Below are 27,000 nucleotides of genomic sequence, written 5' to 3' on the forward strand. Positions count from 1 at the left end.
GAGCATAATATGGAGAAGAATTTAAAATTTTAATTCTCATACCTACAGCAAACTCACCAAATTCTCCTGATGTAAACATAGTACCCTGATCGGTAGTGATAGTCTGAGGAATACCAAATCGGTAAACAATATGCTCTTTCACAAAATCAATCATATTGACCGATGTCACCTTCTTTAAAGGAATTGCCTCAACCCACTTTGTGAAATAATCGGTAGCAACCAGAATAAATTTATGTCCTTTACTCGATGGCGGATAGATCTGACCAATGAGATCAATAGCCCATCCCCGGAACGGCCATGGTTTGATTATAGGATTCATAGCCGATGCAGGCGCTCTTTGAATATTACCAAACTTTTGACACCCCTGGCATCCCTTAAAATATTTAAAACAATCTTCAAGAATAGTCGGCCAATAGTACCCATTCCTTCTGATCATCCATTTCATCTTGAAAGCCGATTGATGTGCCCCACATACTCCTTCATGAATTTCACCCATCAAGCTTTTCGATTCATCATTGCTAACACATCTGAGTAAAACTCCATCTATAGTTCGATAATATAATTCATCATCGAGGAGCACATATTTGGTAGCTTGGAACCTTATACGTCTCTCGACCTTTCTACATGGATCCTTTAAATAATCGACAATCTCTTTCCTCCAGTCATCGGTATCAACTACCGATGTTAGCACTTCCTGAATAGGCTGATACCCTGAAGCATGCTGAGCTAGTCGATTAGCTTCCTCATTATGCAATCGAGAGATATGTTCAAGACGAAAATCTCTAAATCCTTTCAACAATTGCAAACATCTTTCATAATACGGAATCAAAGCTTCACTTCGGCATTCATAAATTCCATCTAATTGATTTATAACTAGCATAGAATCGCCAAAGATTTCAACAACATCGGCACGTATCTCCTTCAGCAATTCTAACCCCTTTATCAAGGCTTGGTATTCAGCTTGATTATTTGTCGCTGTAGCAACAATCGGCAATGAAAACTCATACTTCTTTCCTTGAGGTGAAATTAACATAATGCCGATACCTGCTCCTTCACCACATGTGGACCCATCGAAGAAAAGTGTCCAGGGAGCAATCCCCAAAGAATCCACCGTATTACAATGCTGAGTGACAAAATCAGCCATCACTTACCCTTTAACTGCCTTAGTTGATTTGTAGCGTAGCTCAAATTCTGATAATGCTAAAATCCATTTGCCGATTCTACCACTTAATATCGGCATCGACAGCATATACTTGACCACATCGTCTTTGCATATGACCATACACTCGGCAGATAACAAATAATGCCTTAATTTGACACAAGAAAAGTATAAGCACAGACACAATTTCTCGATAGCCGAATACCTCGTCTCAGCATCCACTAATCTTCTGCTCAAATAATAAACAACACGCTCCTTCCCTTCAAATTCTTGAATAAGAGCTGAACCGATAACTGTATCATCAGCTGATAAATACAACCTGAAAGGCTTCCCATGTTGAGGTGGAACTAGCACTGGAGGATTTGATAAATATTTCTTAATTTCATCAAGGGCTAATTGCTGTTCAACTCCCCATACAAATTCCTGATCAGCTTTTAATTTAAGTAGTGGGCTGAAAGCCTTGATCTTACCCGACAGATTAGATATGAATCTTCTAATGAAATTAATCTTACCGATCAAAGATTGCAATTCAGTCTTATTGGCAGGAGCAATCACCTTGTTAATTGCATCAATAGACTTCCCACTGATTTCAATGCCCCGTTGATGCACCATAAAACCCAAGAATTGTCCTGCCGATACACCGAATGCACATTTATTAGGATTCATCTTCAATCCATGCCTCCTTGTGCACTCCAGTATCTTTCGCAGATCGGCTAAATGTGCTGTGATATCTCTAGACTTAATCACTACATCATCAATGTAGATCTCCACTAATGTGCCGATGTACTCATGAAAAATAAAGTTCATAGCCCTTTGATAAGTAGCACCGGCATTTTTCAAACCAAACGTCATGACTATCCACTCGAACAACCCCACATGTCCTGGACATCTGAAAGCAGTCTTGGGAATATCCTCCTCAGCCATGAATATTTGATTGTAACCTGCATTACCATCCATGAAGCTAATAATTTGATGTCCAGCCGCAGCATCAATCAACAAATCAGCAATCGGCATTGGATAGCCATCCATCGGTGTGGCTTTGTTGAGATTCCTGAAATCAATACAAACACGAAGTTTTCCATTTTTCTTATAAACAGGAACCACATTAGAGATCCACTCTGCGTATCGACATTGCCGAATAAACTTTGCTTCAATTAATTTAGTTATTTCGGCCTTAATGTCAGGAAGTACATTAGGGTTGCATCGGCGCGCTGGCTGCTGATGTGGCCGAAATCCAGATTTGATAGGTAACCGATGTTCAACTATCGATCGGTCTAACCCAGGCATCTCAGTATAATCCCAAGCAAAACAATCTTTATATTCTTTTAACAAATCTGTTATTCGCTGCTTACACTTAGAATCTAACTTAGCACTAATAAAAGTAGGCCTCGACCCATCACCATCACCGATATCTACTTCTACTAAATCATCTGCCGATGTGAACCCTTGGCCTAATTTTCCATCATCGGCAAACCTATCCATTAAAACTCCTCTTCAGAACCGACTGCTTGGATCGGTGGAATTTCATAATCAGCAACTCTAAGGAACTCTTTTTCCCAAGCTTCTCCTGATATGCATTTAGTTCGCTCATAAGTATCTGATTCTGCCGATGCGATGATATAAGAAGAATCACCAGGGACGACCTCAATATTATCCCCAATCCACTGTACGAGGCATTGATGCATTGTAGAAGGAACACAACAATTAGCATGAATCCAATCCCTCCCTAGAAGCAGATTATATGCACCCTTGCCGTTGATAACAAAGAACGTCGTTGGCAAGGTTTTGCTGCCGATGGTCAATTCAACGCACACTGCCCCTTTAGCCGGTGACACATTGCCTTCAAAATCTTTCAACATCATATCGGTTTTGGTCAAGTCTTGCTCTCCCCTACCAAGTTTCCGATACATCACGTAAGGCATAATATTAATCGCAGCCCCTCCATCAATAAGTACCTTAGACACAGGCTGCCCATCAACTCTGCCCTTCATAAATAAAGCTTTAAGATGCTGTCTCTCGTCATCGGTAGGTTTCTCAAAAACAGCCATCATTGGATCTAGTGTTAGCTGAGCCACTTGATCAGAGAGAACAACTTCTTCCTCATTATCAGATATTGCCAGAAACTCCATCGGCAACATGAATACCATATTAACATCTGCCAATGGACCCTTATTTTTGTGTTTTACCTGCCACTGCTGATGACCAGGCCTTTCATTGGAGGAATTTTCCTCCTGGTATAAATCCTCCTGACGCTCACGTTGCATCCTCCTTCTCTGCGTCTTTGTCAGACCCTCTGGGCACCATCGAGGAAACTTGGTCTTCCAAACCGGCTGATAACAAGTCCTAGTTGGTTCTACGCGACGTATATTAGGGTCCCTGTAGAATATTTCCTCATCGGGAACTCTTGCGTTTGCCATCTCCTCAAGCTCCTCTTGATTCCTTGGAAAATATCCAGCGCGTTTACCAAGCCTCTCATGTACACTAAGTCTGCCCCCCAGCCGATCATGCACTGATGCTCTGCCTCTAATCGGCTCGTTGATAGACAAACCCTGATTACCACGTTGAAACCTCCTTTCTGAACGATTGACTCCGTAATAACCATTACACTCAGGGCAATTTTCAACAGTTGGCAATTTAATACCTTCTTCCCAGCAATGGATGAAGAACGGACATCTCCAATGATCTTTATGTCGATTCCACTCTTCCTGACGTCTCATTTCTTGCTGTTGCCGATATCGGTCATTACGTTGATGCCAACCCTCCTGCTGCCTTCGATGAGTAATCACAATGCCAGGTCGAGGAGGTTTTTTGGAACTACTGCTTTCTCCTAGCAAACCCTTACTTTTTGCATCATCGATAGTTATCCGATGTTGGGGGTCTACTGACGCGTTTTTCTCAGCAGCCTCTGACGTCAATACCTTGGTCTTTCCTTTGGCATCCAATATATTTGCTGGAAAAGGGTGTTGATCAATTTTCATCGGCTTCTGGGTCTTGGAAGCACCAAACTTAATTCTCCCAGATTCAATAGCCGATTGTAACTGTTGCCTGAATACCTTGCACTCATTTGTACTGTGTGAAGTTGCATTGTGCCATTTGCAGTACAAAATCTTCTTCAACTCTTCTGCCGATGGGATCACGTGATTAGGTGACAGCTTAATTTGGCCCTCTTGAAGCAGAAGATCAAATATTTTATCGGCCTTGGTGATATCAAAGGTAAACTTTTCTGGCTCTTTTTGACCAAAGGGACATGATATCGGCTTTTTATTCTTAACCCACTCAGCTAAGCCGATAACTGGTTCTTCATCAGAGTCAGAATCTCCTACTTCTTCAACAAATGATACCTTTTTACTCCAGTTCTTTTTAGGTTCAAAAACCCTAATATCTTGATCAGAGATCCTTTGCACAAGATGACTGAGGCTTTCAAATTCCTGAGAAGCATATCTGTCCTTAAGATGTGGCAATAACCCCTGGAAAGCTAAATCGGCAAGCTGCCGATCATCCAGCACCAGGCTGTAGCACTTATTTTTTACATCTCGTAGCCTTTGTACAAAGCTCTCTACCGATTCATCATTACGCTGTCTCAATTTTACTAAATCGGTAAGCTTCTTTTCATGGATTCCAGCAAAGAAATACTTGTGGAATTGTTTTTCTAGATCAACCCAAGTAATAATAGAATTTGATGGCAATGAAATGAACCATGTAAATGCTGATCCAGACAAAGATGATGAAAATAATCGAACTCTTAATTCATCTCTGTTAGCTGCCTCTCCACATTGAATAATGAAGCGATTGACATGTTCCATTGTTGATGTATCATCTTGCCCAGAGAATTTAGTGAAATCCGGTACCTTGTACCGATTTGGGAGAGGAATTAAATCGTATGCAGGAGGGTATGGAGTCCGATAAGAATAAGTATTGACCTTGGGCTTTATTCCAAACTGATCCTTCATAATCTCTGCTATCTTATCGGCCCAAAAAGCATCAGCCTCCTGCTGACGAACTGGTTGAATTTCTACAGGAGGTGCCTGCTGACATCCTTCCACATATCTTTGTGGCCCACGATCTCCAGCAATCGGCATATTTGCCGCTACTTGTGGTCCATTAACCTGTTGGAAAGGATTCATCGGCTGGGCCGCCGATGCTTGATTCTAGAAACCAGCTTGCATATGACCTTGTTGAATCCCTGCAACCTGCTGATTTCGCTGAACTGTATGTTGAATAGGTAACTGTCCTGACCAATCATTATTAGAACTCATCGGCACAAAACTTACCGACGGCTGGTAATTTGCTGATATTGTTGGATAATTATAACTGGTTTGAGGCATGAACTGAACCCCAGTTTGACTCATAGCAGGGGCTTTCTGCTGCATCGGTAGTACGCTCGCCGATGGACTTGAATTGAATGTTTGAATCATAGGCATCTGGAAACCTCCTGGAGTTGGTTGTACAGAAGTAGTCGCGGCATATTGAGGCACTTGAGCCATCGGCGAAACGGCCGATGATATAGGCGCTCTTCCTGCTGCATCAAATACTTGAGGTAATCTAGGATTGAAAGCAGATGACTCTGGAGGCATGCCATATCCCCACCAATTAGTAGGAATCTGGTTATTCTGAGACACAGGGCCTGACATAGCTGATGCCGATAGATCTGTATTAAGCTGAATTCGCCCTCCTGGTAGTACCTGATCTGATTGTATCGGTGTAGATTGAATATTAGGTGAACCTGCCAATACTGGAGGGGAAGTAGCTTCTGTACCCACAACGGCCGAAGGAGCCGATGGAGTTTTGACAGATGCCGGCTCTGGTTGATGATAGGCAGGCCCAACGTAATGTGGTGCCGCTTGTCCTTCTTTGAGAGTTCGAACCACAGCATTATGAACAGTATTGGACAGCACATTGGAATGATTAATCAAAGCATGATTTACTGCAGAATTAACCATCTCTTGAAGTTTACCAGGATTGGAGTCAAAGGTAACCTGCCGAGGTAACGGCAAATCTTGCTTCTGGATGACTTGTCCACTCTTGTTCAAGCTAAACGACCTCAGACAAAGCTGCTTGTATTCTTCTACAGCCTTTTCCATAGCCTGCCTCTGTTCTTCCTTGAGATCTTCTTCTGATACTGCGATGATGTTCCCTGGATCGATCTCGGAATTGAACATATTGATTGATTTGTCCCACCGAGCGTGCCAAAAGATGTGTTGATGCAAAAGTGATCTGCAAACACAAAGGGCTAATACCCGAATCGATATCCAAAGCGTGCCAGTCGATTTGACCTGCTAATCGACAAGGATGAAGACACGAACACTTTGGTCCTGACAACAGCGATACGCCCGGAAGTCACGGCCAAGAGGTGCTCACACGGAACTCGAGAATCGCCGAAGGTCGCACTGAAGCGATGCAGCTCGCCGAATCAATGAGAACTCGTAAAAAGGAAAAATATGCAAATTGACGAAGTCGCCGAAAAGTAAGTAGATGCAGATAGGAGTAAAAAGTTGGTTTTGATATTGATTGATATTGTCCATTACATTGCCCCTTACTCCATATTTATACCCTGATCTAAAGAGACACAACCAAACACAACTAGGACACCAATCCCATATCTAAGGAAACACGTGACTCTTACACGAATCATAACCTAACAAATATAGAAAAGGAAATCAACTCCTATCTATTTCCCTGTCCGCCTCAATTACGATGGAAATCTCACTGTCCTCCTTCCCATCGGCATATTCCCTGCTTCATCGGCAGTAGTCTTCAAGTCTTCCTTCATCGGCATACTCCCTGTTTCATCGGCAGTAGTCTTTAAGTCTTCCTTCATCGGCATACTCCCTGTTTCATCGGCAGTAGTCGTCAAGTCTTCCTTCATCGGCATACTCCCTGTCTCATCGGCAGTAGTCTTCAAGCCTCCTTTCATCGGCATCAACAACAACTCCTCCAACCTCATCGGCAACGCCCGAGTCTAAATCAACCTTTTCATCGATCATCACCAACTATCGGCAACCATTTTTACAAACTGGCTTTCATTGGCTATCAAAGTATTCAATAACTTTCCCCTTGCCGATTGGTCCACTCCGATTATTTTGACACGTGCAAAAAACGGTGTCAACACTTTCTCCCAGCAATCCCTTACTTCTTGCATTATCGGTAGTTATCCGATGTTGAGGATCCACTGATGCGTTTTTCTCAGCAGCCTCGGACGTCAATACCTTGGTCTTCCCTTTGGCCTCCAACGTATTTGCTGGAAAGGGGTGTTGATCAATTTTCATCGGCCTTTGGGCATTAGAAGTACCAAACTTAATTCTCCCAGATTCAATAGCCGATTGTAACTGTTGCCTGAACACCTTGCATTCATTTGTACTGTGTAAAGTTGCATTGTGCCATTTACAGTACAAGATCTTCTTCAACTCTTCTGCTGATGGGATCACATGATTAGGTGACAGCTTAATTTGACCCTCTTGAAGCAAAAGATCAAATATTTTGTCAGCCTTGGTGATATCAAAGGTAAACTTTTCTGGCTCTTTTTTACCAAAGGGACAAGATATTGACTTTTTATTCTTAACCCACTCAGCTAAGCCGATAACTGGTTCTTCATCAGAATCAGAATCTCCTACTTCTTCAACAAATGATACCTTTTTACTCCAATTCTTTTTAGGTTCAAAAACCCTAGTATCTTGATCGGAGATCCTTTGCACAAGATGACTGAGGCTTTCAAATTCCTGAGTAGCATATCTGTCTTTAAGATGTGGCAATAACCCTTAGAAAGCCAGATCGGCAAGCTGCCGATTATCTAGCACCAGACTGTAGCACTTATTTTTTACATCTCGTAGTCTTTGCACAAAGCTCTCTACCGATTCATCATTGCGCTGTCTCAATTTTACTAAATCGGTAAGCTTCTTTTCATGGATTCCAGCAAAGAAATACTTATGAAATTGTTTTTCTAGATCAGCCCAGGTAATAATAGAATTTGGTGGTAATGAAATGAACCACGTAAATGCCGATCCAGACAAAGATGATGAAAATAATCGAACTCTTAATTCATCTCTGCTAGCTGCCTCTCCACATTGAATAATGAAGCGATTGACATGTTCCATTATTGATGTATCATCCTGCCCGGAGAATTTAGTGAAATCTGGTACCTTATACCGATTTGGGAGAGAAATTAAATCATATGCAGGAGGATATGGAGTCCGATAAGAATAAATATTGACCTTGGGCTTTATCTCAAACTGATCCTTCATAATTTCTGCTATCCTATCGGCCCAAAAAGCATCAGCTTCCTGCTGACGAACTGGCTGAATTTCTACAGAAGGTACCTGCTGATATATCTATTTACATTGCCGAAAAGTAAGTAGATGCAAATAGGAGTAAAAATTGGTTTTGATATTGATTGATATATCTATTTACATTGCCCCTCACTCCATATTTATACCCTGATCTAAAGAAACACAACCAAACACAACTAGGACACCAAGCCCATATCTAAGAAAACACGTGACTCTTACATGAATCATACTCTAACAAATATAGAAAAAGAAATCAACTCCTATCTATTTCCCTGTCCGCCTTAATTACGATGGAAATCTCACTGTCCTTCCTCCCATCGGCATACCCCCTGTCTCATCGGCAATAGTCTTCAAGTCTTCCCCCATCAGCATACTCCTTGTTTCATCGGCAGTAGTCCTCAAATCTCCCTTCATCGGCATACTCCCTGTTTCATCGGCAGTAGTCTTCAAGCCTCCCTTTATCGGCATCACCAGCTATCGGCAACCATCTTTACAAGCTGGCTTTCATCGGCTATCAAAGTATACAGTAACTTTCCCCTTGCCGATTAGTCCACTCCGAACATTTTAACACGTGCAAAAAATGATGTCAACAGCTGGCTATACAAGCTATATGTCATGCTAACTTGACAAATTAATAGAGAGCATGCACAACATGCATAGCATGTGGTAGTAGTGTGCCAATGGAAGTACCTTTATACTCTACTGCTCGCTGATCTGTACATGCTCCAATGTCAAGGATCGTTCAAGGAGTTAATATTAATACCACCAGATCCAAGGTTTAGGTAGGCCCTGTCCATTTGAATTAAGAAACATATTAATACCAAAGATGAAAAGAACAGATCCCGCTGCGTACTGTACTGTGTTAATTAGAAGTCTCAGATCGAGGTCAGGAATATATGTTTGCAATTAACCTCCACTAATAATAGCCAGCCACATCATCACGATCCATTTCTCGCCACTTTCAAGATCAATGAGAGGGAAACAGAGTGAGTTTTTTTTTGAGCTGAGCTTTAGTTTCTGAAAGGGCCAAATAATATAGATATGGCCGGTCAGGTTATTATCAAAAGCAAGAAAAGGCTAGGTAGATGTCTGGGTTTTAGGCATCCGACGTTACAACTTATTCGAAATCTTCTCAATTTTTTATCATAGCATCTACATACGATAACACGACGCCCAGACAAGTTTCGTGATTATCAGACTTCGTTCAGATTTTATATAATTTAAAAACACTTTTCCCGCAAGTTATTCGTCATGTTACGTCAACAAGATGCTCGACATTTCATGCGAGTTCCTGGATAAGGCCTCAACATACACCATATATCATTAATATAATTTTTTGAATCACCAAATTTCATTATTTCATGTACCTGCAGTTCAAATTCGAAGTATGTAAAAAAATTCAACGAAACGAAAAAAACTAACGAAATATAACAAAAAAAATCAAAATTGTTCCAAATTTGAACAGGGAGTTTTAAATAATGTGGGAAGGCCTCAAAAAAAAATGAGGCAAAAAAAACAAAAAAAAACAAAAATTCTTCCCCCGAGTGCCATCCCTAGCACTCGGGGAAGAGTCCCTTTCCCGAGTGTCAGGACAGGGCACTCGGGGAAGGCAGCCTCTTCCCCGAGTGTCCTGTCCTGACACTCGAAAAAGGGCCTCTTCCCCGAGTGCCTTCCCTGGCACTCAGGGAAGAATTTTTGTTTTTTTTAAGTTTTAACGACGTGGGCGGGGTGAACCGTCAAGTAACATGTTTCTTTGCCGAGTGCCGATCTTCCCCGAGTGTTGCACTCGGGGAAGAGGGCATTTGCCGAGTGTTGCTCTTTACCGAGTGCCACGATCTCTGCGGCACTCGGAAAAACCTCTCTTCCCCGAGTGCAATTATTCCCCGAGTGCAACATTCGGAGAAGATTCTTTTTTCCGAGTGCCCGATTTTTGGCACTTAGGGAAGCCAGAGACACTCGGGGAATTTTGCCTCCCGTAGTGTTAATGGTCTCAATCAGGCTGATGTTGATATGGCTATCTTGTTCGACTGTTTCTGTGCAGGGGATGGCGAGACTATGGACGAATTCGAAGAACGGCTGTTTGGGAGGAAGGGCACAGATGAAGGATCACTCTACGCGAAGCTTGATAGGGCTGAGAACGCTGGTAGGAGATACAATATGGGCTCTGGGATGGGTGGTTTCACTGGGTTCAGTGACAGGAGCAGATCTGGGTCGTCCATGGGTGGTTTCCCTGGGTTCGGTGACAGGAACAGCTCTGGTTTGCCTGGGTTTGCTGCATCTGGCGACAGGAGCAGCTCTAGGTTGATGGGTGGTTTTGATTCTTTGCACGATGGCTTAAGTGATAAGCTTGCTAATGTGGCACGCAACTTCCAAATGGAGGAGGAGGATGACGACGACGGCGACTGGGAAGATGATTTTGAGTTCAGGTCTGATGTGCCGTATAAGCGAGGTTCGACATATTCTGTTCGGGTAAGCAGTAGTTTGGTTTGTCAGTACATAGCCAGAATTATTGGAGTCATCTTAAATCTTTTGCTGCCTATATGATCTTGTTATCCTGTGTAAGCATTCAGGAATTAGTGGGTAAGTGTGTGGGCTAGAAATGTCTGCTATCCTGAAGTCACAGTAAAATCGTGTGTTTTACTAGCTGATGTTCGTCAACAAAATGGGAATTTCATTTCCAATACCCAGATTTACTCTTTATAATACCAATATACCATGTGTACTTTACAACTTTCTTTCTTCATTTATTAGTTTATTCGGTGATCTGCCCGTGCGTGGTTGCTATTCTAATGCCTTGTTTCATTCAATTCTGATAAGTGTAGGACCTTGACCTTAGAAGACCTGCAGCCGCAAAGAACCCTCCTAGACCACAGTTTGAAACAACTACAGCGGAGGTTTTGAAGAAGGCTGATTTTAGGGTGAGTATATCTGCCTGACAACACAAGGAAATTGACTACAGTTTCTATTTTATATTGAAATGTGTATTTTGCTGTGCTCTACGGCTTTGTAAATTCTAGGGCTGCTAGGTAACACAAAGCTCAGGAACACAAAGAGTCTATGCTGATCTCTTTTTCCCTATGGCAGGTGGGCCATGCCACCACCTTCTAGAAGGTGTCCCCATGTGTCATAGTGAAGGTTGGATACTTGTGTCATGTTGGATGCTTCCTTGTGGGCCCATAAATCCGTGTGCTCTCCCTTTTAGCCAATAAGAGAAGAGAATCTCGGGATCCAAGGGTGGAGATTGACTCTAGAAGTGTTGGGAGGATCATGGTATCGAATCCATAGGGAACAAGGAGTGATAGGAATCTAGAACTAATGATTTTCTATGAATTGTGGAGATGAAAGGAGGTGGACTACTATGGGTTATTCTGGAACTAATACTTGAACAAGAGGTGGACACCAGGGGTGGAACTAATAATCACTGTTAACACTAAATCTATGTTACTCTGACATTTTCTTCTGATTTTTCTAATTGTTCTGTTTGAATTTAGCAAATTCAAGGTAGTTCATTGCAATGAAGTACATGTTAATCACTATGCCACCTGCTTTAATTTACTAGTGCATAAAAGAAGCTTATATACATATTGGAATGGTTTTGGTTTGCAAACATTTGACTGCGACATGCATCGAAGCAAGTATTCGAATGCGAACCATGTGTTTAATGTTCCAAGTTTCAACGTGTATGAAATACATATATTTTGACTGATCAGATCAATTTGCAAAGAAAATCAGTTCACTGTGGAAAACTATGTCAATAAATATTACTGTTAGGCGCCTCTTTGCAATGAAGAGACATGTAATGTTTCTCCAAAGATTATATCTTGAGCTTTGGTCTGGTTGATGAATTCATGTTTGTCTACATGTACATTCTAGTTTCACTCCTTAACAGATTTGGAACTGTTTCTTGCAGAACGTTAGATTCCTCTCCAAATTTCTTACAGAAGCTGGAATTATCATCAAGAGAAGCCAGGTAACCACTGATACTCAAGTACTCATTATATATGACGACGAGCTTTTTGGGGCAAGATATTCCTTCCTTTTAGTGAAATTGTCAGATCCTGTCGTGTTAGATAGTTGTTTATCATGCAATACTGGGAGCAGCTATCCTGAATGCATTACTCCATCCTGGATAGCTATGCAGCATGGATATGGATACATGTATCAATATCTGACGGACACGGATACGTGTATCAATATCTGACGGACACGGATATGGCATTTTTTAGAAAAAATGATATGTATTGATATTTTAAATAAATAAACAATTAGGCATATGAAAATTCTACAAGCAGTAGCAGCCTAGCAAGAAGTTACCATGCATTCTTGCAATTACGTTGTTATTCTCATCCTTGTATAAACGCTTTAGTGCAGAAGTAGAAACTTGAGGGAGGACTCACTACTCAAGCATATCAAAATGCGAACCTATCTGTATGTATCTCACAAGTCCTAATGCAATGTTATCTTCACCAGCTTGACAAGATCTTAAAAGAGGTGGTTTCTCCCAACAGGGAGAACAGCCTTTGAAGGTGTACTATGCTAGGTATGCGGACACAATCTTGGTAGGCATTCCATGAATTCCAAATTTCTTTAATGCCGCTAGACCTAAAGAGCATGCCTGAACCATACTAAAAACTATTGTGATAAGTTAGACCTCAATGTCAGGTGGGAGGAGCTTACCTCTGAGAAACTTATCATTTTTTTGGTGGGAAAAAATATCAATATCCGGAGAGAAATTAAACAAATAATTGTCGGAGGAGAATAGCAAAAGTGGAACTCAGGCAGCGTAACTGCCGATCAGCAACCAACACACATCATTCTGGGGGCCTTTGCCCTTACCTCCCTTTTCTTGGAGCAGAACAGCTAAGTGGACAGAGAGGCTGCTGCTGGCAAACGCATAGGCATCGCCATGGCCGCCTCGTGTGGCAGCAACCACACCATGGGCAGTCACGCTCTGCTACCGGCCCTGTGCCATCGCCTCCTAGCGCGAGTGCAGCTGCTGCCTCATCTTCTGGAGCAGCATAACACGCCATCGCTCGTCCTGGAGGAGATCAGGAAGTCAGGAGCTCGCAACCGTGGGGCGTCACTGCCACAGTAATTCCTGAGGACCTCACCGCTGCGGTCACTTGGTGGCCATGTACGAGATCTCGCCGTACGGGCATAGAGCGAGTTGTGGCGGCCGTGTATGGGGAGAAAGGATGCGGCAGATGGAGGTCTGCAGGAGTTACTACAAGCAAATCCACTTGTGGACTGGGCCGTATCGATCTGCGTATCCAACAACCCCAACGTATTGGCAAGAAGTAGGTGTGTATTGGATATTTATCCGATACGGGATACGTCCCTAGTCCCTACCCTGACGTATCTGGGTAGAATAGCTGGAAAGAGATCCCGATGCCACTGCTATGCCAGGATCTTCTTACGTTTTTGCATTTGTAATTCTGTATAATAGTCAATACATATGTTTGCCATGGTTTTTAACCTACTTATTTTCTTCAGACCCGTATAAGTGCAAAAGCTCAGCGTAAGATTGCAAGAGAGATAAAAACCGCGCGTGCGTTTGGGTTAATGCCTTTTACAACAATGGGTAGAAGACCATTCATCTTTGGCAGAAGCGCAGAGGAGCATTATTCGGAGGAGGAATATTTCGGCTTTGTGAAACAGAAGGATGATGAGCCTGTTGAGGATAATGGGGATGTTGAGCCAAATGTGGAGGCTGTGTAAACATTCTGGAGCATCCTTTTGCAAGCGCTCGGTTTCTTCTGTTGCTGCCGTCCCTCGACACAATGTTCGATGCTCGTTTTGGGTCTTCAGAGCATAATAACGTAGCTCAGCTTGAATAAAACTGTAACATCACACTTGTTTTGTGAACTTATGCCTTGCTCACTTGTGCCATTATAGCAAATATGCCCAGCTTGATATCCCCCTGGCTGGAGATCATATGCAATATGAAATGGAACATGGGATCAGGGCTTTCCTGCGCGCTATGAAATTTTAGAGGTAGTAGTTCTGATTTCATTTTCTGTTGGATAATAATTATTTGGTTGTTCAACGAGGGCACCGACAGCTCTGAATTTTTTTGACGTTCCGACAGTTCTGAATTCATGTGCCTAGTTGTTGACAGCTAGCTTCATTTCTTTTATTGCTGTTGGAAACAATGTATAGGGCCGGGTTAAGACTCTTGCATCTTTGTGGGCTTCTGGCCCAAAGAAAATCACAACTCTTGCCTGGCCTGTCAGCGTGGCCTGGCCGATGGGCTTGGCTCAGCCAGCGTGTGTTATTGACGTGGACAGCAAAAACGTGTGCCTGAAATATTTTAGACAGCGGGTGGCTCGATTAGGCTCGGCCTGTTTCTGGTCTAAAAAAACAAGGCCTGAAATGGCCTATGGGCTGCTACTGGCCATAGATTTTAGGTCCAAACTAAGGGCCTATTTGGGTGACATTTTTTTTTTCGATGACGTAGTTTTTGGAAACAAATGGTGTCACAAAATTGTGGTTTTGTAAGCTAATAAAGAGACGCAAAACCATGGCTCAGAAAAAAGAGGTCATGAATAGAGTTTTAAAAACTCAAAAAGGACTATAGTTTCCGATGTTCATGTGTATATTATTGTGTGACTTTATACTAATGTTCATACATGCATATTATTGTGTGACTTTATACATACATATTTCTAACTTAATTTTTCGGCTTTTTCCGTCCATACCTGTCTGTTTCCATATGTCAGCATATCCCGATTCCGTTTTCGATCTTAGCTTTTTCGAACCAGGTTATGTTTCCACCCAAAAAAGATATAGAAACGGAAATGGGAGAAGGGTTTTTCTGCCTATTTCTGTTCATTTTCATCCTTTTCTTAGACCAGTTCTCAAATCTGTTCCCGGCTCTTGAGTGGGTAGTGACGTTGGGTGCTGTGATCCAAAATCCTCAAAGGAGTGAGCCAAAACAACATGCAGTGGCAACAGGCGGATCACGGAAAGTTGGTGCAGATTTTACGGTCTGCACTCCGCAAGGTCATGTCTTTCACTCTTTTCTGGAACGATGTTTAGTTTAGAGCTTGTTACCCATGATGACTTCAGCAAAGACACCACAACAAAGTAATAGTTGTAAGCATCATTTTTATCGGCGGGAGGTGACTTGTTGGTCTCTATCTGCGAAGGGATGGGTGCTCCTCGACAGTCTCCAATAGGGGTAGTAATTTCGAGTGGACGACCTAGCCGCCGAAAGCCGAGGATAGAAAATCATACGTCCAAGGGTTGGAGGCAGGGACGTAGCCAGCGGTGGGGCTAGGGGGGCTTCAGCCCCCCTACCCATCCTGAGCACGTGGAGTTTTCCTAAGTTCTTCCTTAAAATTTTATGCATACATGTATTAGGTAGGAGGGGCTAAGGTTAAAAGAAGATAAAAAAACCTCTATTCTTTTGTTCAGCCCCTCCTAAATTTTTTTCTGGCTTCGTCACTGGTTGGAGGTATTGTATTTCCTCACTATGATGTACTCGATGATGCAACCGTCAGTGTTATTTCACAGCTTCGTCATATGCATTTCGGTCTTCTAGAGCATTAGTAGATCTTGAGGCATGTCTAATATTTTAGGCTAGAGTTGATCGAGGGATTGGATATGAAGATTGCATTGTGGTTTTGGTGTTCAAGAGGTTCATTTATCTAAAGCATTACCTACCTTGACACTGCCCACTGGGGAGAATGACTACGAAAAGAATTGGAAGAATATTGTATTTGTTGGGATGCACTATGCCAGCCTATCATAGTACGTATTAGTATAATTCCTCTCCCCTCGCAAAACAAGAAGTTCCTGGCCGATGTATCCCTAACATGAAAAATGTTTTTTTTTAATGAGAACGTGAAATGATTGTTAGGCCACTTCTTTTGTACATAAGCAAATTTTCACGAGGTCCATGTAACGTGTCGGTAGTAACATGCCGAATTGCAAATCCCACTCGTGGCCCTTGTTGACTATTGTGGCCTACAACCTCGTCGAAGCAGGAGGAAGTTTTCATAGGCTTATTGTAGTTGACCTATTACCTGGAAATCGTGCTTAATTACTGTGTTTAGCGGAAACGTCGGTGCTTAACCTGGTGGCGGCGCTTTAATAACCTTCAACTTCTCTTTTCATGTAATGTAATCACAAGGTGACAAAACATGCAACTGCATTTGCACATGATGCATGAGCATTCTAACGTTCGTAAACAGAGTATGTCAAAGTATGAATGAATGCGTTTCCAGTTTTTTGGATGTCGAATTCAACTAAGTTTGCTAGACACGATTTGAACTCAAACCTGCAACGACCTCCCCGCTTTACCCTTCTCTATTTTGTCCAACACTTCCTGAATTCCTAGCTGTTTGCAAGCTAAGAACCTGTTTGATTCATTAATTATTTGCTAATAGTTAGTTGGCTAATACTCTATCCGTTTCAAATTATAAGTCGCTTTAATTTTTTTAGTTTATCTATTTTGCCATGTATCTGGATACAATATTATATCTAGCCAAATTATAAGTCGCTTTGATTTTTTTAGTTTATCTATTTTGCCATGTATCTGGATACAATATTTATATCTAGGTGCATAGCAAAATGAATGTACGAAAAAAGTCAAAACGACTTATAATTTAGAACGGAGGGAGTAGCTCATAACTAATATTAGCTGGATAACTATTAGCTACCTATTAGCTGGAGGGTGTTTGGATGCACATCTATTAGCCAGCTAACAATTATTAGCAGGTTTCTGTTATTTCTCCACCTATTAGCTGTTATTATCTAATTTGGTCTAACTAGTGAGATAGTTGTTATTTAGAGGTCTGGTTAACCATTAGCTAGTCTATTATTTATACATATTTAAATCAAAAATAGATAATTATTAGCAGATAACTATGATCTACAAGCATCCAAACAGTGAAACAGAGCCTACATAGCGAAGAGCAGAGCGTCCACCTCTGAGTTCGTCATCAGAAATTCAAACAAAAAGAACGTCTATACTGCATTTCAAAATAAAATGATAGGTTCCAGTCAGAGACTCAGAGTATATAGTCATGTGATGAGAGCCGTGACTGAGCACTGCACGAGGCAATCAGGATTTTTTTTTGTTTTTTTCTGCGAGGAACCAATCAGGACATGTTTTCCCCTACCAATGCCGATTATACATGCTCAAGGAACAGGAATCTTTCTCTGTGTCAACTCAACCGAGCAGGGATCTCGAGGGAACTGGGGAACGCAAGATCACCGAAAACAAGAAAATGGAAGAAGATGAAATGGGAGGCTTTGTCTTACTCTTACTACAAACAATGCAAGGTGCAAGAACTGAACAAGTGGTGGAGCTCCACCATACCCCCCCATGCCGCCGCATTGACCACAGCTCGCTCACTGGCTAGCCTCTGCACTGGGTGATGGCGGAGCAGCCCCGGGTGTAGGGGTTGGCGGCGCCGCCGGGGCGGCAGTTGTAGTAGGACGCGCCGCGGTACGAGCACGGCGTCTGGTCCTTCTGCAGCGCGCCGTAGCCGATGTTGCCGCCGCCGCCCAGCTCCCTCCTGGCCGTCACCGAGCACTCCGCCCCCACCGCCGTGCCCGCGCAGGCCACGCCGCCGTAACCGTAGTCCGCGTCCACCGCCCAGTCATCGTCGTGGCGGTACACCGGTGCCGACGCGGCGGCGGCGCTCCGCTGCGCGTTGTTGCCTGCGACGGCGAGGAGCACGGCGGACACAACAAGCGCCGCGAGCGCCGCGAGCGCCGCGCGGCTCCGTGGCGGCGTCGGCAGCATGGCGCGCGTCCGGCCGGCCGCTTTATGCTGCAGACCTGCGCGGTAGAATGCTCTCCTGCAGGGCTGCAGTCAGTAGTCTTGCTGCGCTTTCTGTGTTTGTTCTTGTTGTGTGTCCTGGGGCACCACGTTACCAGTGCCAGAGCTACCAAGTTTAAAGATTCGAGGACAGTTTAGTCAGTTTAAAAAAAACCCCCGAGAGGATTGGATTTTAAATAATAAGGTGAGGCGTGTGGAAATTCGTAATCAATGTTAAACATTTATAAGTTTTTATATACATTACACCTTCTAGATCCCCTGGTGAGCATGATAATGTGATGCTTAAAGGAGGTGCTTAGTGAAAAAGCTAGGTTTCTCTGAACCAATACCCATAGCGTAGCATGACGCTTTAAAGGTGAATAAGGTCTGGTTTGGATCATGGAGCTAATAGTTAGAGCATCTCTAATAGTTTCCAAAAAGACAATTGGTAAATCTATGGGTTTTTTAAGTGGCTAAGGGAGGATATTTGTTGGGTTACTCTAATAGTTTTCAGATTCCCACTCCTAAAATATAGAAGAGAATTTTGCATCAGGAACACCCGTACTATTTTGAAATCATCCTAACCATTTTTATACATTCTTTTTCTCTTGTACATTTGCATAAAAAAATCATGTCCTACTTATATTCTTCCCCCACGTCCTTCCACCTCCAGATTGGCGCGATTGGGTCAATTCTCCTAAGTACGAAAAGATTGAGGGTTGAGATTGTCGGTGTTTTCGGACCACCGAAGAGTAAATTTGTATTTACATGTCTAGCTCGGATGGTGTGCTCGGAGGACACAAGGGTTTATACTGATTCGGGCGGAATGTCCCTACGTCCAGTTCGTTGCTGCTCGTGTTACCGTCACTTGGTTTGCAGTAGGGGTGACAAATAGGCGAGAGAGGGAGAGGATCCCAAGTCTTTGGTGGAAGGAGTGAACGGGTGCTGAGAGCTCGCTTGCCGCTCAGGCGTGTGCTCATGTCGTGCTCTTTTGTTTTCATCCCCCCGGTAGGGGCGCCCTGCTTCCCCTTTTATAGACGAAGGGAAAACATGGGTTACAGAGGGGGAAAAGGAGAAGAACAAGAGAGAGAAGAAGGCTTCCAGGGTTGCCGGGTCCTTCTTCTCCTTCATACGGATCTCGTCGATCCTATAGATGTCACAGGGACGGCTCCATGTCGCGGCCCAGTTCGTCACTGGCGCCATGCGCAGGCGTCATCTGCCGGTCATGGCGTTCCACTCCGTCCCGGCGGACGTCGTGGTGAACTGACGCGCCTGTCAGCGTCTGTACTAGGATTAGGCGGAACAACATCGGCACATCCGACACTATTCTTGATGTGAATCCCCGGGTATGGCCCATCATGACCACGGGTTACATTGAGAAGTGCCAGCCTCTTCCCTAGTGTCAGAGTTTTGACCCACGCCCATACGTTTGGACCTGAAGTGGTTGGCGGCGGTATGGGTCCTCGTCGGACAAGACAAAACCTGCGTCCTTGAGGCCGGGTGAGTCGGAGCCCGCGACCTTGGATGAGACGGAGCCCGAACCCAAGGGGTCGGGCAAGATGGAACCGCATCCTTGGGTCGGGCGAGACGGAGCCCGCGTCCTCAAGGTCGGGCTAGACAGAGCCCGAGGTCGGGCGAGACAAAAACCGCGTCCTTGGGGTCGGACAAGACGGAGCCCGTAGCCAAGGGGTCGGGCGAGACAGAGCCCGTGGCCTTGAGGTCGGACAAGACTGAACCCGCGTCCTTGGGGTTGGGCGAGACAGAGCCCGCACCCAAGGAGCCGGGCGAGGTGGAGCCCGTGGCCTCGAAGTCTGGCAAGACAGAGCCCGCGGCCTCGAGTTCGGGCGAGACTGAGCCCGCGGCCTTGGGCAAGACGGAACCCGTAGCCTTGGGCGAGACGGAACCCGCATCCTTGGGGTCGGGCGATACGGAGCTCGCACCCAACGGGTCGGGCGAGATGGAGCCTATGGCCTTGAGGTCGGGCGAGACCTTTTAATGTCTCGAGCCATCCGGGGAAGTCAGCGTGAGCGCTAACTTCCTTGCTTTGTGTATCCCTAATATCGATACCCGACAGAGATAGAGAATTGTTGAAGAACAATTTTTTTTACAATTTTGCTAAAAAAATAAGATTGGGAGTGGGTTTTGGAAACTCTTGGAGATGCTCTTGCTAATAGTTAGCTTTTTGGATCCAAACATGTCTAGCCAATAGTTTAGCTAATTGTTAGTTGAACTAAACTAGTTAATAACAGCTAATATTTGTTAATAACAACTAATATTTATTGGACTAAACTAGTTAATAACAGCTAATAATTGTTAATAACAGCTAGTATTTATTAATAACAGCTAATATTTGATGGACTAAACTAGTTAATAATAGCTAATATTTGTTAATAACAGCTAATATTTGTTGGACTAAACTAGCTAATAACTATTTTATTAGTTGGACTAAACTAGTTAATAACAGCTAATATTTGATATAAACTATTAATTAGCTAACTATAACTAGCTAATAGATCCAATTAGAATCTAAGATGGCTCCAACAACTTGGACTTATAATGCATGGTACGAAAGAGCCAATTCTCCTTTTGGCCCCCAGCCACCAGTTCATTTTGATGTGGTGCACGACCGATCGATATGATGCACCATGTTTCTTTATTCGATAATGATAGGACATGGGCGTCCGTCTTGTCTAGACATCGCGCGCTTGGGCCTATGGCCCAATAGAACGATCATGCCAAAGAAAAACAAGGCCCGCATCGAGTCGCTTCCTCTGACCCTCGCCATTCCCACACCGCACTCCTAGATCTCCGCTTCCTCCACGCCCCTCTCGTGTCGCCGCCACCCCCTTTCCTCCTCTCTGACGCACGAAGAAGCAGCGACTCCCTCCCATCTGACGTGCAACGCATCCCATCGCCGTCAGACGCTCGCGGAGGTGGGGCATGACCTTTTGCGTGTGGAGGAGTGGCAAGTCCCGTCCTCGTCCGAGGTGCGCAAGGAGGTGACAGCGACGGTGGCACAGCCCCAGCCACCAGGACACGGCTATGGCACAAGCCAACGCGACGCCGCCAATGGGGCAGCCTCTACCAGTGCAGCGGTAGCGACGCTTCTCCAACAAGCTCGGCCAATGCGTCGGTAGCGACGCTTTTCCAACAAGCTTGGCCCACTCCCCGCGGCGCTTCCCCCTGCCGCTGGCCGCTACACCTGCTGCCAGCCCCTTCTTCCTGTCCCCCGTCCGGCAGAGCTCCCCGTCGGCCCCTTCTTCCCGCCCCCGCCTAGCAAGAGCTTGTCGAAAGAAAGGCGAAAAATGCATGTTGCAATCCTATGTTTTAGGTGTTTCAGATGTTTCATATACATGTTACAAAACTAGATCGGGATGTTGCATATGTTGCAATCATTGTACACGTATGTTGCAACATTATGTTCATAATATTTCATATGTTTTTTCGATTTATGTTGCAACTTTGTTTATTTTTGGATGTTGCACATGTTTCACACATCTGTTGCAAGTGTTTTATTTGAATGTTGCATATGTTTTTATAATGGTTTTGAGGTGTTTTCGTAAGTGTTTTAGATGCATATTTCAAATGTTTCATCTGTCTTCATACCTATGGTGCAAGTGTTGCATCTGGAGGTTTTGAAAATAGATCAAGTGTTGCATCTGTATCTCCCTATCTTCAGACCTATGTTGCATGTCGCCCGTCACGGGATAGCAGCCCACCGTAGCTGCTGGACGTAGCCATGTCAACCCCTGTGGGCTTCCCCGTGCGAGTGTGGGGTGTGCGCGGATCCTATGAACAGACATGAGCGCGGGTGTTGTGCGGGATGCAGGGCGTGATGCGGATGCGAGAGCTCCGTCACGCTAGGCGGGATAAGGGGATGCAGGGCGTGGGGCGTTAAGCGGACGTGGAGCTGCGTTCGGACGTGACATCCCGTTCGGACGTCCGAACGCTAGGCCTTCCGTTCTTTATTTACTGCATGGTGCCGTAGATCACACTTTCTCTACACAAGGAATAATGGTCCACGTGATTCATGCAATGTCGGTAGTAGGGTAAGTATTGTGTATACGTGTAAGCCATTTTCCTCGATTTATTTCAGAATTTAACGGCGCTATGCTTTCAGTGGTAGGCGGCATCCCCGTCGACAGCGAGGCGCCTGTGATGACTTCATGAATTTCGAGATCTGCCGACCCAGTTCTTAGGAGATGCTCATAGGGGTAGGGTTTATGTACGTGTGTTCATAGGGATGAGTATGCGTACGTGTTGTGTGTGTCTTCGTTGTACCTTGTAAATCTTAAAAAAACCCGGCCCTTGCAGTTTTGGATCTGCCTCTTTGCGCTGTACAATGTACATTGACTTATTTTGCTTGGCTGGAATCTCGAGCGAAGAACCTGGCTTGTTTGGTTGACTCGGTCGTGCTTAGCTGCCGCCTTTAGCGGAACCCTCGGTACTTAACAACGTGGCATCCCTTTCAAATTCAAAACAACAACAGCAACAACGTGGCATAGCCACCAGCCCAACCCACGTCCACGACTATGATTTCAGCCCATTTTGTGGAAGACATGGTTCGGGTTGAAAATGCTACTTTAACTAGACGTGGGTTGGGCTGGTTCTAAGTACAAAGGGAATGAAAAAGAGCTTTTTACCTGTATGCCTTGAAAAAAATGGCTCTTCCTTATATGACTTTTTTTTAAACTTACTTGTATGGCCCTAAAATGAACTTTCATTCCTTCTATGGCCTTGTGTCCGTTTTTGTCACTTGACGGTGTTAAGTCAAGGGTAAAAAGATTGTTTTGCCCCTGGCGTAAAAAAATAAATTGCAGAGTTTTGTTTGTTTGTTGTATATTTTGAGTAATATTAAGCAAATAAATTCACACGTTACAATAGGGCATATTTGGAGTATGTAATACACATAACAGTACATATTTGGAGTAATATTAAGCAAATAGGGCACATAACAGTACATTATGTGCTCTAAAAAATTTCACACATGCATTGCAAGTAACCAAGTCTCACATAAATAAGGTCTCACATAAATCCACCATAGTTTCAGTCACACATAAATAAGGTCACACAAGAGTGTGAATTCAAACATACATTGGTCTCATATACAACTAGCAAATTCAATAGGCATATCACAAATCAAAGACTGAGCCTTCTTTTGCTTCGCGTGCTCATGGCAGGGCTGCTAGGAAGTACTGCCTTGCTTCTTGTACCCATCGATGGGCTATCAAGTGGCACCTTTGGAATATCTACGACATTTTTCTTTGGAAGGCCTAGCTTCTTCTTGATGGGTGTTCGCTTTCTTTTAACTTGAGCAGGTCGATCTTCGCGTGAAGCAATAGAAAGTGTTTCGGGCTGATTTGACCCACTTCTTGACCTACAAATGTTATACATTGGCAATGGTTTATATAAGAGGAAAAGAATTGGATTCATGTAACTAAAATTCAGAATTAAAAAATGTATAATTTTGAACGTCCAGAGTTGGAGTTAGTGCGGTTTCCCTTTTTTTACTTGAAACCTCCAAGCTATGGCTATCATGGTAGTCAAATAATGAAGTTTTCAAAGCAAGATGTAATGATATAGAGAGATTTCAGCAATATATAAATTACCTTTTAGAGGCTTCAGGTGTACAATCATCACTTTTTCTCTTTTTAGAAGATGTTGTTTCCAAGTTTTGACTACGGTGACAAATTAGTTGATACTTAGAATCCATCAGAAGTGCGAAATAACCATGTGAGCAAGGAAGAAATACTAAACCTTGGAGGAAAAGACATGGATGCCGTTGGTGCATCTTCCTCTAAAGGCACAATGGAACTTTGGGCTGATTTGGTGTTCCTTGCCCTCTTCTTTGGTTCTCCCCTGAAATAAGAATAGAATCAATATCATGTATTTTACAAAGGAAAAACATAAATGGTGGAGAAGAGTAGACAAATTATTACCTGATTGCTTTCATAGCTTCAATGTCTTCTGGTCTGCCTCTCTTGCAATTATGCCAATGATGTCCATAGTCCATACAAATAGGGCACTGGTGCTGTCATTTTCTCTTTTTCTTGTCACCGGTACCTTTGTGCCTTTCAGTTTTAGGCCTACCAACAACTGGTGTCAATAAAGGTGGGTGCATGAAAAATTCATGGTTAGATTTAGACCACTCAGACTTGTCTAGCATAGCAGGAATCAACTAACTGTATGCAACTCTAAATTTCTCCACCGAGTAGTACAAGTCAACATAATTCTCTATTGGTGCATCGCTAAGGGATGTAATGAATGCTAGTGCATGCTTGCAAGGAATCCCAGAAACCTGCCATTGTCTGCAAGAACAAGTCCTCTCTTGTAGGTTAACAATAAACCAAAATCCACTTCCTCCCATTGTAGTAACTTCAGCTACCTCTTCTGAGCATTCTTTAACTTTCAAGTTTACTTCTCTACTCTTCTCATTCAATTCCTCGATGATGTGGGGTAGAATCAAGCCCTGAAGCTTCCTTCCTATTTTCCTTCTTTTGTTCCACTTGGACATGAGCATTTGCCTGAGCTTGTCCATGAAATCATCCAAGTTCATAGACTTATGAGGCTTAATCCAGTTGTTGAAGCTTTTTGCAAGGTTGTTAGTCACATAGTCTACCTTGCAAATGGTTTTGAATTGGCTCGTTGTCCATAACTTTTTGTGGGTTTTCCTTAGCAATTTGTTGCGATTGGCTTTGAATTCTCCATAGCAAGCCAATATTTTTCAAACAAATATGGGTTCCATGAGTAAGCTGCTACCCATAGGTGGTCATCAAACACCTTACCATGATACCTTTTCTTGAAGTTGGTCACTAAATGTAACATGCATTCTCTATGTTCACACCCTAGAAATACTTCACCCACCCCTGCCATCACAGCCTGTCCTGCATCAGCACATATGGTTAAGCCCCTTGGTGATCCTATAGCCTCTCTAAGGTGACTCATGAACCAAATCCAGTTCTCGGTAGTTTCTGAATCAAAAACTCCAAAGCAAACATGATACAGCCACTTATGCCCATCAACAACACATGCACTGGCCAATTGCCCTTTGTACTTGCCTGTCGAGAATGTGCTTTCTATTGCAAGGTATGGCCTACAACCAGCAAGGAACCCATCTATGCATGGTTTTAATGCAAAAAAGAATCTTCTAAATTTGATCTTGTCATCTACTATGTGATGGTCAATAATGACTAAGCTACCAGGGCAACAACTCTCAACTTATACTTTAAACTTGAATAGTTATCAAAGCTGGAATCCCAGACACCATAAAGATATTTCAATGCTATCTCCTTACCATCATACACTCTCTTGTAGTTGATATTTACTTTATGGTGTTCTTTCAATTTGTTCACCAATGTCGCTGCACCCAAAGTTGCATCCACTATGAGAAAGTCCTTCACCTTTTCACATATCCAAAACTTGGTTGCATTCTTGACCCTCTTTTTCCTCCTTGTACTGGAGCAAGCATGAGCACAAGGGTTCCTTTTCACCTATAAGATGAGAAACAATTAGTTAGAAAGAAAAATAATAAAGATCTAAATAATATGCAATCTCAATTAACGTAAGGACAAAGACAAAGCCTTACCATAACAGTGCAGTTATCCTTAGTGGTAGAAGCAAATATCCACCATGGACAGTTGTCTTTGTCTCTCCTTGAACAATATGCCCTGAACCTATTTGGTGCACTCTTTGCAGTATTGAACTCAAACTGATTTTTGATTGCATGCTGAGAAATTACCAATTTGAATGTATACATATTAGCATAAGTGGAGCCTACTACCATTGGTGGATCTTCTAGATCATGTCCTACATTTGGAGCATAGTTTTGCTCATTGCATGGTATATCTTCCTCATCCTGTGACTCATCTCCACCTTCACTATCATCCTCGTTATCATCAACAACATAGGATGGGTCTTTTTGAATAGGGCTATGAACCACTTGTAGAGCATTGGGTGCAACAATATCATAGTACATAGTTTCCTCATCAACACCTACATGTTCATTCTGTGGTTCAGGATTCCTAAGGTAATCATCCTCATCTGCATCATCATTGTCTATGTTGTCATTGTCTATGTTGTCCTTAGGTTGGGTATCCACACCAAAATCCCACTCTGTGACAGGCTCATATGGATCAGAATGACCTCGATATACAACAAACATGATGACAACCTTTCTCTTTAAATGTTTATCAAACATAGACATCAACTCTTGCCCTCTTGGTTGGTTTTTACTTCTGGGAAAGATTTTAGACCTTCATCGTAATACTGAATATGAGCTACTTCCAAATAACCAGGCGGGTACTTCTCTACCACTGATTCAACAAGGTCCTCATAATTTATTTTGTTTGAATCAACAACCATGTCAAAGCAAAAACATTTCATATCTTGTCTACACTTCTTACGGTTGCCCAATAATTTAACTTTCAGCTTGAAACTGGAATTTGGATCCATGTTGTTATTCAAAATCAAAATAGGGTTTAGGGTTTCGGTACATCTGTAACTTCTTCTAGGAGCAGAAAAATTGTGGACTCACCCTTGTAGCCAATCTTCTTGATCAGAGTTGACGCCATCCACCGTTTCTGCCCGCTTGCTATAGGATGGGCCGGCCGCGCGGGGCTGCTGCTCGCTGGAGGTGGCGGCCGCGCTGCTCGCTGGAGAGGCCGCGTCGGGCTTCTCGCTGGACGATGGGCCGCTGGGCTGGCCGTTGGGATGGCCGTTGGAGGAGGGGCCGCCGGGCTGGCCGCTCGACGAGGAGCCGTCTGGCCTGGCCGCTGTTGGAGGGGCCACCG

At 43.5% G+C, this 27,000-nt stretch overlaps 2 protein-coding genes across 2 annotated transcripts in view; one reads left to right on the top strand and one right to left on the bottom strand.

The window, feature by feature from the left end:
* The window catches only part of LOC136459796 (uncharacterized), a 34,499-nt gene extending 20,339 nt beyond the window's left edge, over positions 1–14,160 (top strand). Inside the window, exons 2-5 of the mRNA XM_066459644.1 lie at positions 10,484–10,911; positions 11,265–11,360; positions 12,353–12,412; positions 13,936–14,160. Coding sequence (XP_066315741.1) covers positions 10,484–10,911; positions 11,265–11,360; positions 12,353–12,412; positions 13,936–14,160 — 809 coding nt within the window. The remainder of the gene's footprint in view (positions 1–10,483; positions 10,912–11,264; positions 11,361–12,352; positions 12,413–13,935) is intronic.
* Positions 14,161–17,806: 3,646 nt separating this feature from the next.
* On the bottom strand, positions 17,807–18,196 carry LOC136461316 (rapid alkalinization factor-like). Its single transcript, XM_066460661.1, has one exon. It carries the CDS (start codon positions 18,194–18,196, stop codon positions 17,807–17,809), a length of 390 nt encoding a protein of 129 aa, XP_066316758.1.
* Positions 18,197–27,000: the final 8,804 nt, after the last annotated feature.

This window comes from Miscanthus floridulus, chromosome 6, assembly GCF_019320115.1.
Source record: "Miscanthus floridulus cultivar M001 chromosome 6, ASM1932011v1, whole genome shotgun sequence".
In the NCBI taxonomy this organism is placed as follows: domain Eukaryota; kingdom Viridiplantae; phylum Streptophyta; class Magnoliopsida; order Poales; family Poaceae; genus Miscanthus; species Miscanthus floridulus.